The sequence below is a fragment of the Salmo trutta genome, chromosome 1 (genome assembly GCF_901001165.1).
Source record: "Salmo trutta chromosome 1, fSalTru1.1, whole genome shotgun sequence".
In the NCBI taxonomy this organism is placed as follows: domain Eukaryota; kingdom Metazoa; phylum Chordata; class Actinopteri; order Salmoniformes; family Salmonidae; genus Salmo; species Salmo trutta.
Genome location: NC_042957.1, coordinates 79,405,003 through 79,422,501, shown reverse-complemented (window position 1 = coordinate 79,422,501; position 17,499 = coordinate 79,405,003). Strand labels below are relative to the sequence as shown.

Genomic DNA, 17,499 nt, shown 5'->3' with positions numbered 1-17,499 from the left:
CACTCTAGTGGTAGCATGACACGGAGTCTACAACCCACACAAGTGGCTCAGGTAGTGCAGCTCATCCAGGATGGCACATCAATGCGAGCTGTGGCAACAAGGTTTGCTGTGTCTGTCAGCGTAGTGTCCAGAGCATGGAGGCGCTACCAGGAGACAGGCCAGTACATCAGGAGACGTGGAGGAGGCCGTAGGAGTTCAACAACCCAGCAGCAGGACTGCTACCTCCGCCTTTGCAAGGAGGAGCAGGAGAAGCACTGCCAGAGCCCTGCAAAATGACCTCCAGCAGGCCACAAATGTGCATGTGTCTGCTCAAACGGTCAGAAACAGACTCCATGAGGGTGGTATGAGGGCCCGACGTCCACAGGTGGGGGTTGTGCTTACAGCCCAACACCGTGCAGGACGTTTGGCATTTGCCAGAGAACACCAAGATTGGCAAATTCGCCACTGGCGCCCTGTGCTCTTCACAGATGAAAGCAGGTTCACACTGAGCACATGTGACAGACGTGACAGAGTCTGGACAACGTTCTGCAGCCTGCAACATCCTCCAGCATGACCGGTTTGGCGGTAGGTCAGTCATGGTGTAGGGTGGCATTTCTTTGGGGGGCCGCACAGCCCTCCATGTGCTCACCAGAGGTAGCCTGACTGCCATTAGGTACCGAGATGAGATCCTCAGACCCCTTGTGAGACCATATGCTGGTGCGGTCGGCCCTGGGTTCCTCCTAATACAAGACAATGCTAGACCTCATGTGGCTGGAGTGTGTCAGCAGTTCCTGCAAGAGGAAGGCATTGATGCTATGGACTGGCCCGCCCGTTCCCCAGACCTGAATCCAATTGAGCACATCTGGGGACATCATGTCTCGCTCCATCCACCAACGCCACGTTGCACCACAGACTGTCCAGGAGTTGGTGGATGCTTTAGTCCAGGTCTGGGAGGAGATCTCTCAGGAGACCATCCGCCACCTCATCAGGAGCATGCCCAGGCGTTATAGGGAGGTCATACAGGCACGTGGAGGCCACACACACTACTGAGCCTCATTTTGACTTGTTTTAAGGACATTACATCAAAGTTGGATCAGCCTGTAGTGTGGTTTTCCACTTTAATTTTGAGTGTGACTCCAAATCCAGACCTCCAAGGGTTGATAAATTGGATTTCCATTGATTATTTTTGTGTGATTTTGTTGTCAGCACATTCAACTATGTAAAGAAAAAAGTATTTAAGAAGATTATTTCTTTCATTCAGATCTAGGATGTGTTGTTTAAGTTTTCCCTTTATTTTTTTGAGCAGTGTATATACTGTTATATTAATATTAGACTAATATATATACTGTTATATTACTATTATACTGTTAATATATATACTGTTATATTACTATTAGACTAATAATATATATACTGTTATACTGTTACATTACTATTATACTGTTAATATATATACTGTTATTACTATTATACTGTTAATATATATATACTGTTATATTACTATTATACTGTTAATATATATACTGTTATTACTAATATACTGTTAATATATATACTGTTATATTACTATTATACTGTTAATATATATACTGTTATATTACTATTATACTGTTAATATATATACTGTTACATTACTATTATACTGTTAATATATATACTGTTATTACTATTATACTGTTAATATATATATATACTGTTATATTACTATTATACTGTTAATATATATACTGTTATTACTATTAGACTGTTAATATATATACTGTTATATTACTATTATACTGTTAATATATATACTGTTATATTACTATTAGACTGTTAATATATATATACTGTTATATTACTATTAGACTGTTAATATATATATACTGTTATATTACTATTAGACTGTTAATATATATATACTGTTATATTACTATTAGACTGTTAATATATATACTGTTACATTACTATTTGACTAATATATATAGACTGTTAATATATATACTGTTACATTACTATTAGACTAATATATATAGACTGTTAATATATATACTGTTACATTACTATTAGACTAATATATATAGACTGTTAATATATATACTGTTATATTACTATTAGACTGTTAATATATATACTGTTATATTACTATTAGACTGTTAATATATATACTGTTATATTACTATTAGACTGTTAATATATATACTGTTACATTACTATTAGACTAATATATAGACTGTTAATATATATACTGTTACATTACTATTAGACTAATATATATACTGTTATTTAAAAAATATAAATAATAATGATTTAACCTTTATTATTTAACTAGGCAAGTCATTTAAGAACATTCTTATTTACAATGACGGTCTAGGAACAGTGGGTTAACTGCCTTGTTCAGGGTCAGAACAACAGATATTTACTTTGTCAGCTTGAGGATTCGATCTAGCAACCTTTCGGTTATTGTCCCAATGCTCTAACCACTAGGCTACCTGCTCTAACCACTAGGCTACCTGCTCTAACCACTAGGCGACCTGCTCTAACCACTAGGCGACCTGCTCTAACCACTAGGCGACCTGCTCTAACCACTAGGCGACCTGCTCTAACCACTAGGCTACCTGCTCTAACCACTAGGCTACCTGCTCTAACCACTAGGCTACCTGCTCTAACCACTAGGCTACCTGCTCTAACCACTAGGCTACCTGCTCTAACCACTAGGCTACCTGCTCTAACCACTAGGCTACCTGCTCTAACCACTAGGCGACCTGCTCTAACCACTAGGCGACCTGCTCTAACCACTAGGCTACCTGCTCTAACCACTAGGCTACCTGCTCTAACCACTAGGCTACCCTGCCACCCTACTGGATGTTCAGTTCGACTCTCTTCCTGTCTAGAGGCATAATCACTGTCCTCTAGTCACATTAATACATCCTTCAATCAGCTTCTAGAAAGACCATGATGTACGTGACAGAAGTGTCTGTTCTGTTCTTTTGTTCCGTCTCTGTCACTCATGGCCCCTTCTCGCCCTCTAGTGGCGGGAGGTCAAATTACAGCCCAGCCCCAGTCCTCTTCACAATCCTGTTGCTTATCAAATCACTTGTTATTGGTCACATACACATATTTAGCAGATGTTATTGGACACATATTTAGCAGATGTTATTGGACACATATTTAGCAGATGTTATTGGTCACATGCAGTCGTGGCCAAAAGTTTTGAGAATGACACAAATATTAATTTCTACAGTCTGCTGCCTCAGTTTGTATGATGGCAATTTGCATATACTCCAGAATGTTATGAAGAGTGATCAGATGAATTGCAATTAATTGCAAAGTCCCTCTTTGCCATGCAAATGAACTGAATCCCCCAAAAAGATTTCCACTGCATTTCAGCCCTGCCACAAAAGGACCAGCTGACATCATGTCAGTGATTCTCTCGTTAACACAGGTGTGAGTGTTGACGAGGACAAGGCTGGAGATCACTCTGTCATGCTGATTGAGTTTGAATAACAGACTGGAAGCTTCAAAAGGAGGGTGGTGCTTGGAACCATTGTTCTTCCTCTGTCAACCATGGTTGCCTGCAAGGAAACACGTGCCGTCATCATTGTTTTGCACAAAAAGGTCTTCACAGGCAAGGATATTGCTGCCAGTAAGATTGTACCTAAATCAACCATTTATCGGATCATCAAGAACTTCAAGGAGAGCTGTTCAATTGTTGTGAAGAAGGCTTCAGGGCGCCCAAGAAAGTCCAGCAAGCGCCAGGACCGTCTCCTAAAGTTGATTCAGCTGCGGGATTAGTACAGAGCTTGCTCAGGAATGGCAGCAGGCAGGCGTGAGTGCATCTGCACGCACAGTGAGGCGAAGACTTTTGGAGGATGGCCTGGTGTCAAGAAGGGCAGCAAAGAAGCCACTTCTCTCCAGGAAAAACATCAGGGACGGACTGATATTCTGAAAAAGGTACAGGGATTGGACTGCTGAGGACTGGGGTAAAGTCATATTTTCTCTGATGAATCCCCTTTCCGATTGTTTGGGGCATTCGGAAAAAGCTTGTCCGACGAAGACAAGGTGAGCGCTACCATCAGTCCTGTGTCATGCCAACAGTAAAGCATCCTGAGACCATTCATGTGTGGGGTTGCTTCTCAGCCAAGGGAGTGGGCTCACTCACAATTTTGCCTAAGAACACAGCCATGAATAAAGAATGGTACCAACACATCCTCCGAGAGCAACTTCTCCCAACCATCCAGGAACAGTTTGGTGACGAACAATGCCTTTTCCAGCATGATGGAGCACTTTGCCATAAGGCAAAAGTGATAACTAAGTGGCTCTGGGAACAAAACATCGATATTTTGGGTCCATGGCCAGGAAACTCCCCAGACCTTAATCCCATTGAGAACTTGTGGTCAATCCTCAAGAGGTTGGTGGACAAACAAAAAACCACAAATTCTGACAAACTCCAAGTATTGATTATGCAAGAATGTGCTGCCATCAGTCAGGATGTGGCCCAGAAGTTAATTGACAGCATGCCAGGGCAGATTGCAGAGGCCTTGAAAAAGAAGGGTCAACACTGCAAATATTGACTCTCTGCATCAACTTCATATAATTGTCAATAAAAGCCTTTGACACTTATGAAATGCTTGTAATTATACTTCAGTTTTCCATAGTAACATCTGACAAAAATATCTAAAGACACTGAAGCAGCAAACTTTGTGGAAATTAATATTTGTGTCATTCTCAAAACTTTTGGCCACGACTGTACACATATTTAACAGATGTTATTGCTGCTTAGGAGCTAGACTCACGTCTGTCCTAGTGGTCTCCCGAGTGGCGCAGAGGTCTAAGGCACTGCTTCTCAGTGCTTGAGGCCTCACTACAGACACTCGGGTTCGATTCCAGACTGTATCGTAACTGGCTGTGATTGGGAGTCCCATAGGGCGGCGCACAATTGGCCCAGCGTCGTCCGGGTTTGGCCGGTGTAAGCTGTCATTGTAAATAAGAATTTGGTTAAAATATTAGTAAAAATGCCCTACAGCAGCTTCTATCTCAAGGCCATCAGACTGTTAAATAGCCATCACTAGCCGGCTTCCACCTGGTTACTAAACCCTGCACCTTAGAGGCTGCTGCCCCATATACATAGACATGGAATCACTGGCCACTTTAATAATGTTTACATGCTGCTTTACTCATCTCATATGTACATACTGTATTTTATTCTACTGTATCTTAGTCTATGCCGCTTTGACATTGCTCGTCCAAATATTTATATATTCTTTATAATTCCATTCCTTTACTTAGATTTGTGTGAATTGTTGTGAAATTATTAGATATTTGTTAGATATTACTGCACCATTTCGCTACACCTGCAATAACATCTGCTAAACATGTGTATGTGACCAATAACATTTGATTTGTGTAGTGAAATGTAGCTTATTCTGTTGGAAACGTGACGAAAAGAACTGACATGGATCACTGTTCTACATTACTGAAAACCTAGCCTGGTCCCAGATCTGTTGTCTCCTTCTATAGCCTGGTCCCAGATCTGTTGTCTCCTTCTATAGCCTGGTCCCAGATCTGTTGTCTCCTTCTATAGCCTGGTCCCAGATCTGTTGTCTCCTTCTATAGCCTGGTCCCAGATCTGTTGTCTCCTTCTATAGCCTGGTCCCAGATCTGTCGTCTCCTTCTATAGCCTGGTCCCAGATCTGTCGTCTCCTTCTATAGCCTGGTCCCAGATCTGTCGTCTCCTTCTATAGCCTGGTCCCAGATCTGTCGTCTCCTTCTATAGCCTGGTCCCAGATCTGTTGTCTCCTTCTATAGCCTGATCCCAGATCTGTTGTCTCCTTCTATAGCCTGGTCCCAGATCTGTTGTCTCCTTCTATAGCCTGGTCCCAGATCTGTTGTCTCCTTCTATAGCCTGGTCCCAGATCTGTTGTCTCCTTCTATAGCCTGGTCCCAGATCTGTCGTCTCCTTCTATAGCCTGGTCCCAGATCTGTTTTCTCCTTCTATAGCCTGGTCCCAGATCTGTTTTCTCCTTCTATAGCCTGGTCCCAGGTCTGTTTTCTCCTTCTATAGCCTGGTCCCAGATCTGTCGTCTCCTTCTATAGCCTGGTCCCAGATCTGTCGTCTCCTTCTATAGCCTGGTCCCAGATCTGTCGTCTCCTTCTATAGCCTGGTCCCAGATCAGTTTTCTCCTTCTATAGCCTGGTCCCAGATCTGTCGTCTCCTTCTATAGCCTGGTCCCAGATCTGTCGTCTCCTTCTATAGCCTGGTCCCAGATCTGTTTTCTCCTTCTATAGCCTGGTCCCAGATCTGTCGTCTCCTTCTATAGCCTGGTCCCAGATCTGCTGTCTCCTTCTATAGCCTGGTCCCAGATCTGTTGTCTCCTTCTATAGCCTGGTCCCAGATCTGTCGTCTCCTTCTATAGCCTGGTCCCAGATCTGTCGTCTCCTTCTATAGCCTGGTCCCAGATCTGTCGTCTCCTTCTATAGCCTGGTCCCAGATCTGTCGTCTCCTTCGATAGCCTGGTCCCAGATCTGTCGTCTCCTTCTATAGCCTGGTCCCAGATCTGTCGTCTCCTTCTATAGCCTGGTCCCAGATCTGTCGTCTCCTTCTATAGCCTGGTCCCAGATCTGTCGTCTCCTTCTATAGCCTGGTCCCAGATCTGTCGTCTCCTTCTATAGCCTGGTCCCAGATCTGTCGTCTCCTTCTATAGCCTGGTCCCAGATCTGTCGTCTCCTTCTATAGCCTGGTCCCAGATCTGTCGTCTCCTTCTATAGCCTGGTCCCAGATCTGTCGTCTCCTTCTATAGCCTGGTCCCAGATCTGTCGTCTCCTTCTATAGCCTGGTCCCAGATCTGTCGTCTCCTTCTATAGCCTGGTCCCAGATCTGTCGTCTCCTTCTATAGCCTGGTCCCAGATCTGTCGTCTCCTTCTATAGCCTGGTCCCAGATCTGTCGTCTCCTTCTATAGCCTGGTCCCAGATCTGTCGTCTCCTTCTATAGCCTGGTCCCAGATCTGTCGTCTCCTTCTATAGCCTGGTCCCAGATCTGTCGTCTCCTTCTATAGCCTGGTCCCAGATCTGTCGTCTCCTTCTATAGCCTGGTCCCAGATCTGTCGTCTCCTTCTATAGCCTGGTCCCAGATCTGTCGTCTCCTTCTATAGCCTGGTCCCAGATCTGTCGTCTCCTTCTATAGCCTGGTCCCAGATCTGTCGTCTCCTTCTATAGCCTGGTCCCAGATCTGTCGTCTCCTTCTATAGCCTGGTCCCAGATCTGCTGTCTCCTTCTATAGCCTGGTCCCAGATCTGCTGTCTCCTTCTATAGCCTGGTCCCAGATCTGTCGTCTCCTTCTATAGCCTGGTCCCAGATCTGTCGTCTCCTTCTATAGCCTGGTCCCAGATCTGTCGTCTCCTTCTATAGCCTGGTCCCAGATCAGTTTGTGCTCTTGCCAGCTCCATTGTCAAGCCACCATTACAAGGTGTGACAAGGAGTTGCCGTTATAGTACAAACAGGCTGGCGCTCATATCAGACTACAGAGAATTTCTATCTGAACATTCTAGAATGTTACACCTTGCCAAATAATGAGCTCCATCTCATTAATATCCCAGTCTATAAAATATGAATGTCCTCATCATTTGAGTACTTAACCAGCACAGTGGTGAGACAATGAGTGGTGCTGTCTGGTAATGTGGATGTTATTGATCCCTGTTGGGGCTGTCTGTCTGGCTGGCTCTATAACCTGGATGTTTGGAGACTATAGACTGTAATATTTGAGGGCTGTCCCTCCTTCCCTCCTTGTGTTGTGTTCAACCTCTTAAATCCCTCCAAGTTCCCTTTTCTAATGTGTAATATCACTGGTGTATCTATGGCTACTGTACTAACTACTCTCTCTCTGTCTCTGCCCTCTCTGTCCCCCCTTCTCTCTCTGTCTCTGCCCTCTCTGTCCCCCCTTCTCTCTGTCTCTGCCCTCTCTGTCCCCCCTTCTCTCTCTCTCTCTGCCTTCTCTGTCCCCCCTTTTCTCTCTGCCCTCTCTGTCCCCCCTTCTCTCTCTCTCTGCCCTCTCTGTCCCCCCTTCTCTCTCTCTCTGCCCTCTCTGTCCCCCCTTCTCTCTCTCTCTGCCCTCTCTGTCCCCCCTTCTCTCTCTCTCTGCCCTCTCTGTCCCCCCTTCTCTCTCTCTCTGCCCTCTCTGTCCCCTCTTCTCTCTCTCTCTGCCCTCTCTGTCCCCCCTTCTCTCTCTCTCTGCCCTCTCTGTCCCCCCTTCTCTCTCTCTCTGCCCTCTCTGTCCCCCCTTCTCTCTCTCTCTGCCCTCTCTGTCCCCCCTTCTCTCTCTCTCTGCCCTCTCTGTCCCCCCTTCTCTCTCTCTCTCCTCTCCAGGCTCTCTCTCGTGTCGCTCCCAGTGGCCTCCAGTCAGCAGCCCCTCGATGAGTCCCTCTGTCCCCCATCACCACCACCATCACCCTGGAGGGTTAAATCAGGCACGGCCCTAACCATACCACCTCCCAACACACACACCAACACACACACCAACACACACTTCAATACCTGGAGGACGCTTACTGAAACAACCAGTCAACCCATCAGATGCCTGGACTCTTACAGAATCAACCAATCAAAAGGCAGGACAAGGACCTCTACATCCGCTATTAACTCCATCCATCCAACCAGCCAATCAAAACACAGACTGATGCTCTGCCTCTTTGACATCAACTGATCTCTGCGAAGTAACAAGCTCATGCTGTTGTAACATGGTGGACGACACACACACACACACACACACACACGACTCGGAGAGCGTTCAGCCGTGCTCTTGATCACTTTCTGTCAGAGGACGTCTGGCTTTGGACACGGAGGAGATGAGACGTGATGGAGGAGGAGGAGAGAGAGGGGAAGGAGGGATTTTGTTGCCCCTGGCACACCCAGAACAGTCACTGCCCCCCCCACCCCTCTGCTGTCGTGAACCCCAGCGAGGACACTGACATGGGGCACACAGACCTGCTTAACACCCCTTACATGGCCTCATCCTCCATCGCTCCTCTCCTCCATCGCTCCTCTCCTCCTCCATCGCTCCTCTCCTCCTCCATCGCTCCTCTCCTCCTCCATCGCTCCTCTCCTCCTCCATCACTCCTCTCCTCCTCCATCGCTCCTCTCCTCCATCGCTCCTCTCCTCCTCCATCGCTCCTCTCCTCCTCCATCGCTCCTCTCCTCCTCCATCGCTCCTCTCCTCCTCCATCACTTCTCTCCTCCTCCATCACTTCTCTCCTCCATCACTTCTCTCCTCCTCCATCAGTCCATCAGCTGAAGCAGATGCTCCTCCCAGCCAGGTATCCTCCAGAGCTGCTGCTGTACTGATAAAGCGTCTAAATAAAAGTTGTTTGTACTGGCAGTGTTCTGTTCTGACTACACTGACTGGTGTGTTCTGTTCTGACTACACTGACTGGTGTGTTCTGTTCTGACTACACTGACTGGTGTGTTCTGTTCTGACTACACTGACTGGTGTGTTCTGTTCTGACTACACTGACTGGTGTGTTCTGTTCTGACTACACTGACTGGTGTGTTGCTGTTTTTATACGGTTGCGAATATCAGCTGAATCATGTCAATCATAAATTGTGTCTAAGTGAAAAGTGGTGTGTGTTTTCCGTTTTAAAGAGAGATGATGGAGGTAATATTGAATGAAAAACCCCTAATTGCCACTCTGAAGGTCATATGAGAGGTGTGTTTGTGCAGCAGGAGATGGCCTGGGTTCCATTTTGTGTCCTCAAAGACTCTCTTAATCCCCACAATGCAATGCCTAGAAAGAGAGTACTATTCTCCAACTGGACAGCGGGTTTGTAGAAACGTAACAATTTCCAGAGGGAAGACGCGTCCCAAACACCACCCTACTCCCTATGGGCTCTGGCCGAGGGTGGGTCAAATCCCATTGTATTGGTCACATATACACGTGTTTAGCCGATGTAGGTGTAGCTAAATGCTTGTGGGCTGAATAGGGAATAGGGTACTGTTTGAGACGTGGCCTTCTCTGTTGTTTTTAAAGGGGACTGTGAGAAAGCAAACCCTCTACTGTTCTTAAGCTGACTGTGTGTGTGACAGTTTTAAATAAGGACTGGTTGTTTGTCCATTGGGATGGGATGGGGGGGGTCTGTTTCTCCATCACCTCGTCTCTCTTCAGCCTCCACCTTCTGCTGGTGCTGTTCTGGGGCTGACAGCTGTGAAACACTTTCATGTAGCAGATATTTTTGTTTGTTGTTGAACTTGTTGGTCAGTTAAATGTGTGTTGGGGGGGGGTCTGCTTTAAAACACCTATTTCAACCTATGCTTTCAATCCACCACAATCTATAACTTTTTGATTTTTATCAATCAATATTTGAAAATGTTTTTAATGTTAAGAAAAAGTGATCTGATAATTGCCAGAGGGCAAAGTCGGGTTTGGTGGATGTACAGTAGACTATCGACCAATGCTACGGTTCTCTCTCTTCTGGTTGTCCTATTGGTTAGTTCAGGAAGAGGGCCAACCCACTGATCATATCATTCAGTGTAGTACCGCCTCAGGGTGCTGTGGGCCTTTTCTGTAGTATGGGTTGAAGGGGGTTTAGTGGTAGCCTGTTCCTAGATCAGTTTGTGCTGTCTTGTCAACTTTATCCCTCAATGCATTATAATGAGTGACAAGGAGTTGGCAAGAGGGTACAACCAGATCTGGGACCAGACTAGTTTAGTGGTGGGTCTGTCTTCTGTTGTCATGTATATAGGATGTACCTAGTACTCACGGTGAAATATCATGTCTGCATTAGGAGCTGGTAGCAGTTCCAGGATCAGATGTATTGTTTTCCTCCTAATGGTTAAGGTTAGGAGTTAGTTGGATAACCTGATCCTGGATCTGTGGTTAGGGTTAAGTTCTACCTCCAGCTCTGTATTAGCCACTGTGTGTGTAATATGATGATGATGATGAAGGTAGTGTATGGGGGGGGGGGTTGAATGCTTTACTCCATTGTAGTTTTGGGTAAGTTAGTTTTAAACCCTCAAACCGACCGGCTGATGGTCTCAAAAAAAGAAACTCCCACCTCATTCTCTTCAGTGTGGGATTGTGGGTAATGACGATAAAGGTACACTTGTGTTAAGTACAGTTCTTTACGTGGGATCTCTTGTTTCTATCTGGGTATGTCATTGTCTTTATTTCCTTCTTGTTTTGTGTTTGCATTTCTACGTGGGGACGGACTCCGGAACCTTGCGTTGGTTCCCACAATGCATCACTCACTGAGTCATGGGAAGTCTTGTCGTCAGTTTTGCTCATCATTTGTAATGCCACTGTATTTGTGTATTTTAAAATTGTGTAAATAAATGAATAAGTCCTTGTACACTTGTGTCACTACAGTTTTCATTGATGAGCATGTGGCTTCAGCAGTCAGACTCTGTTTTGCAGCGTTGTCAGACTGTTTTGTAGCGTTGTTAGACTGTTTTGCAGCGTTGTCAGACTCTGTTTTGTAGCGTTGTCAGACTCTGTTTTGCAGCGTTGTTAGACTCTGTTTTGCAGCGTTGTTAGACTCTGTTTTGCAGCGTTGTTAGACTCTGTTTTGCAGCGTTGTTAGACTCTGTTTTGCAGCGTTGTTAGAAGCTAGTGTAGACTTCAAGCTGAACAGAAGTTGGCGTGAACATAGTCTATATTAATCATGTCGGCATCGGAGAGCGAGATCGCCGAGTCCTGTGTCAGCGGGGGCCCTCGTGCACGGCTCTGTGTTGTTTTTGGTCGTAGCGTGAAGCATAAAATTCATTGAGTTGGTCTGGTAGAGGGGCATCGTTGGGCAGACCACGGCTTGATTTTCCTTTTTAGAATCTGTAATTGACTGAGAGCCCTGCCACATGCGGAGCCTGTGTAATATGAGTCCAGCTTGTTTGATGGCTCTGAGGAGGTCGTAGCGGGACTCAGCCGTAGCCTCTGGGTTGGCTGCGATAGCTCTGTGTGTTGTAGCCCTGTCCTTTAGTTTAGCACCAACCTCTGTGTTAATCCTGGGCTTTTGATTGGGGGACGCAGTGAACCTTCACTGTGGGGACAACGTCGGCGATGCATTTCCTTATGAAGCCGGTGACTCAGTCCAGTCAGCGCTAGCGAAGCAGTCTTGTAGCATAGTCTCGTTAGTCACTAGTTACCACAGCCACAAAGTCATAAACCCCGCCTATTTCTACAATTTATCATCTTAAAAAGTGATTTTTAACCTAACTGCTTAACCACACTGCAAACCTTTTGCCTAACCCAAACCTTAAATGAATACCAAAAATTAGTGATAACCCATTGCCTCCGATATGAAGGACAATTTCTCAACGGAACACGTCACGGGTACTTCTTGTTGAGCTTCTGCTTGTAGACAGGAAGCAGTAGTATAGAGTCATGATCTGATTTGACAAGGGAGGGCCTTGTATGCTTGCTTGTGGTTAGAGTAACAGTGGTCTAGGACTGTATCCACTCTAGTGGTGAAGGAGACATGTTGATTGAAGTTGGGCATTACCTGTCTTAAAGAGATTCTCCAGTACTTTTGTATACTTTTTAGCCAGTAGTTCTGAAAGTAGCGCTCACGAGCCAAAAGTGGTCCCCGGAAATTGCGTACTACGGCACATACTGTATGTGCAGATCCAGTATGCGCACCACATCATTCGTCTCTCTTTCTCGCTCCTCTGTGTTCATCTTGCTGGCTGTTACTCAAATGGTGGAAGGGTCGGCATTTAACCATCAGGTATTCCAACACGGATGAACTTTGGGTAGAGATTTCCACTGCGCTAGAGTCAACACACCATTTGCTGTTGATGAAGAGGCATACCCCTCCCCCTATCGATTTTCCTGAATCCGATGTCCTGTCTGCTTGGTGAATGGAGAAATCTATCAAGTTGGATAGATAGCCATGTGGGGGATCTTGTCCAAAAGTCATGTTTGAGAAAAGCAGAAAAGACAGCAGTTATGAGAGTCCCGTTGAAATCAGAGGTCATGCAGAGGTCATGCAGAGGTCATGCATTTTATTATCAAGTGACTGGTCTAAACAATAGAATGAAGAGATGTCTGGTTTTCCCTTCGCCTTAATCTCGCCAGGACCCCCCCCCCCCGTCTCCTCGCTCTGTAATGCTGCCGTTTCCTCTGGGGTAGCTTGACAATTGGGTGGGAATTAAACAGGGCAGATGAGTCTCTGGTTGAAGCCAGAATTGAGGTTAGTAACTGTTGATATGATGTTCAGAAGTTATTGTCGATCATAAGATCATGATAGTAGATACTATTTGTTTTAAAGAGAAATGCCAAAAGAATCACAGAATAGCAAAGTTTGGTCCGAGCTCGCACGACGACAGCCATACAGTACGCCATCTTAACTAGGGTTGCAACATTTTCAATAAATTCCTTGGATTTCCCGAAATCCGGGTTGGAGGATTTAAAAAGAATCCGGAGGGTATAAACTGGAAATTCAGAATCCTCCTACCAGGATTTCTGGGAAAACAGGGAATTTTGAATAATCTTCACACAGGTGAGGCCAGGTGAGGTCATAGCAAGCATTAAGCCCACATGGCTGTGTCCCAATAGTCTAAAGACGCCTCCTCTGCTTCATCTACACACAGATCTGAAACTATAGGATAGGTGGTAGAAATAATTATGGTTGATGCTTATGAACAATTTGCTTCCACAGCTCAACCGCTTACAGATCAGTGCAGAATAAAGCTAGTCAAAACGAGACTTTCTTATTGGACAAGTTCATGAAGGTCCCTCCCTGTTTCGACCCGTTTGTTTCCGATTGGTTCCTGATGAGTAAACCCCAGTTTCACCCAGAAGTTCACATATAATACAGGCCCATAGAGGCCTGTGTAAGTACATCAATGCATTTAATACAGGAAGTATATTGTTAGCCTTCGAAGACATTGACAAACTGTACATACACTTTGAGCACAATACACACGTAGATCATAGAGAGGTTAGGACTATAGACCTTAGTGATACATGTCATAGTACCACAGCATAGAAACACTAATACACCCTAGAGATGTCTGTTTTGAGGTCGTGAGAGCGGTTTGAAACTAGGAGAAGAACAATATTTTACAAAGGACATATTTGTGGAGTGTGTTATCAGTAGTTGTGCAATAAATAAAATGAGTCATCTGTTTGCATTCTTTAGGAAGTTTAAACAGAAATGAAATTGCTCAACTGACAAATGAACCCAACATGATTCAACATAATGTCAACAAGCAACATACACAGGAAATGACCTCAGCACGGAACATTGTGATTGTGTGAGTGTCTGTGTGAGTGTCTGTGTACGTGCATGTGGTTTGTGTAACGATTTTACCACAGAACCGGAGGCAAGAGGTGACGTGTGTTCAATGGAAGCAGCAGACGCTAAAAAGAGGACACACGGGAAGGCAGGGTAGCGAGAGCAGCTCTCTCCTTATTTAACGTCAACAAAACCCCAGAACTAGAACATGGCCGTTTATTCAGTCATTATTCATCACTCAGAACAAGTATGACATAAATAACACATGGTTCCACACAGTCAAGGCGTATACTCAGAACAAGTATGACTAAAACACACATGGTTCCACAGTCAAGGCGTATACTCAGAACAAGTATGACTAAAACACACATGGTTCCACAGTCAAGGCGTATACTCAGAACAAGTATGACATAAATAACACATGGTTCCACACAGTCAAGGCGTATACTCAGAACAAGTATGACTTAAATAACACATGGTTCCACACAGTCAAGGCGTATACTCAGAACAAGTATGACTTAAATAACACATGGTTCCACACAGTCAAGGCGTATACTCAGAACAAGTATGACTAAAACACACATGGTTCCACAGTCAAGGCGTATACTCAGAACAAGTATGACATAAATAACACATGGTTCCACACAGCCAAGGCGTATACTCAGAACAAGTATGACATAAATAACACATGGTTCCACACAGTCAAGGCGTATACTCAGAACAAGTATGACTTAAATAACACATGGTTCCACACAGTCAAGGCGTATACTCAGAACAAGTATGACTTAAATAACACATGGTTCCACACAGTCAAGGCGTATACTCAGAACAAGTATGACATAAATAACACATGGTTCCACACAGCCAAGGCGTATACTCAGAACAAGTATGACATAAATAACACACGGTTCCACAGAGTCGTGCTTGGAAGTGCTCTGATAACCAAAATGAATTTGGGAAATATTCTAAGGTACTATAAGTCTTCATGTCTCATCTACTATCTGATGTGACCGAAGTGCCAAATAACAAAATAATCAGAACTGACTCCAATGAAATAGTCAGGATCTAAACTTGAATACGATAATAAACATATCATCTATACTGACAAGAACAATAAACCTGGACTTTAAATTCTGCCTTGTTGTTTGTGGTATTTTCAGTTCCAACTCCTTGAGGTGTTTAGTTCCATCAACTCGTTGAGGTGTTTAGTTCCATCAACTCCTTGAGGTGTTTAGCTCCATCAACTCCTTGAGGTGTTTAGCTCCATCAACTCGTTGAGGTGTTTAGTTCCATCAACTCCTTGAGGTGTTTAGCTCCATCAACTCCTTGAGGTGTTTAGCTCCATCAACTCGTTGAGGTGTTTAGTTCCATCAACTCGTTGAGGTGTTTAGTTTCATTGTATAGCTCCCAACAGATAAACAAGGGATGCATCCCAAATCAAATCACATTGTATTTGTCACATACTTCGAACACAACAGGTGTAGTAGACCTCACAGTGAAATGCTGACCTACAACAGGTGTAGTAGACCTCACAGTGAAATGCTGAATACAACAGGTGTAGTAGACCTCACAGTGAAATGCTGAATACAACAGGTGTAGTAGACCTTACAGTGAAATGCTGAATACAACAGGTGTAGTAGACCTCACAGTGAAATGCTGAATACAACAGGTGTAGTAGACCTCACAGTGAAATGCTGAATACAACAGGTGTAGTAGACCTCACAGTGAAATGCTGACCTACAACAGGTGTAGTAGACCTCACAGTGAAATGCTGACCTACAACAGGTGTAGTAGACCTCACAGTGAAATGCTGAATACAGCAGGTGTAGTAGACCTCACAGTGAAATGCTGAATACAGCAGGTGTAGTAGACCTCACAGTGAAATGCTGAATACAGCAGGTGTAGTAGACCTCACAGTGAAATGCTGAATACAGCAGGTGTAGTAGACCTCACAGTGAAATGCTGAATACAACAGGTGTAGTAGACCTCACAGTGAAATGCTGAATACAACAGGTGTAGTAGACCTCACAGTGAAATGCTGAATACAACAGGTGTAGTAGACCTCACAGTGAAATGCTGAATACAACAGGTGTAGTAGACCTCACAGTGATATGCTGAATACAACAGGTGTAGTAGACCTCACAGTGAAATGCTGAATACAACAGGTGTAGTAGACCTCACTATCTGTATACAGGGGTACCGGTACCGAGTCAATGTGGAGGCTGTATACAGGGGGCACCGGTACAGAGTCAATGTGGAGGCTGTATACAGGGGGCACCGGTACCGAGTCAATGTGGAGGCTGTATACAGGGGGTACCGGTACAGAGTCAATGTGCGGGGGCACAGGTTAGTCGAGGTAATTGAGATAATACAGTGGGGCAAAAAAGTATTTAGTCAGCCACCAATTGTGCAAGTTCTCCCACTTAAAAAGATTAGAGAGGCCTGTAATTTTCATCATAGGTTCACGTCAACTATGACAGACAAAATGAGAAGAAAAATACAGAAAATCACATTGTAGGATTTTTAATGAATTTATTTGCAAATTATGGTGGAAAATAAGTATTTGGTCACCTACAAACAAGCAAGATTTCTGGCTCTCACAGACCTGTAACTTCTTCTTTAAGAGGCTCCTCTGTCCTCCACTCGTTACCTGTATTAATGGCACCTGTTTAAACTTGTTATCAGTATAAAAGACACCTGTCCACAACCTCAAACAGTCACACTCCAAACTCCACTATGGCCAAGACCAAAGAGCTGTCAAAGGACACCAGAAACAAAATTGTAGACCTGCACCAGGCTGGGAAGACTGAATCTGCAATAGGTAAGCAGCTTGGTTTGAAGAAATCAACTGTGGGAGCAATTATTAGGAAATGGAAGACATACAAGACCACTGATAATCTCCCTCGATCTGGGGCTCCACGCAAGATCTCACCCCGTGGGGTCAAAATGATCACAAGAACGGTGAGCAAAAATCCCAGAACCACACAGGGGGACCTAGTGAATGACCTGCAGAGAGCTGGGACCAAAGTAACAAAGCCAACCATCAGTAACACACTACGCCGCCAGGGACTCAAATCCTGCAGTGCCAGACGTGTCCCCCTGCTTAAGCCAGTACATGTCCAGGCCCGTCTGAAGTTTGCTAGAGAGCATTTGGATGATCCAGAAGAGGATTGGGAGAATGTCATATGGTCAGATGAAACCAAAATAGAACTTTTTGGTAAAAACTCAACTCGTCGTGTTTGGAGGACAAAGAATGCTGAGTTGCATCCAAAGAACACCATACCTACTGTGAAGCATGGGGGTGGAAACATCATGCTTTG

At 44.7% G+C, this 17,499-nt stretch overlaps 1 protein-coding gene across 1 annotated transcript in view; it reads left to right on the top strand.

Moving 5' to 3' along the window:
• Positions 1-8,817, top strand: part of LOC115161073 (casein kinase I) — a 74,546-nt gene extending 65,729 nt beyond the window's left edge. Inside the window, exon 9 of the mRNA XM_029712178.1 lies at positions 8,321-8,817. Within this exon, the coding sequence (XP_029568038.1) occupies positions 8,321-8,371 (51 nt within the window). The 3' untranslated portion in view covers positions 8,372-8,817. The remainder of the gene's footprint in view (positions 1-8,320) is intronic.
• Positions 8,818-17,499: the final 8,682 nt, after the last annotated feature.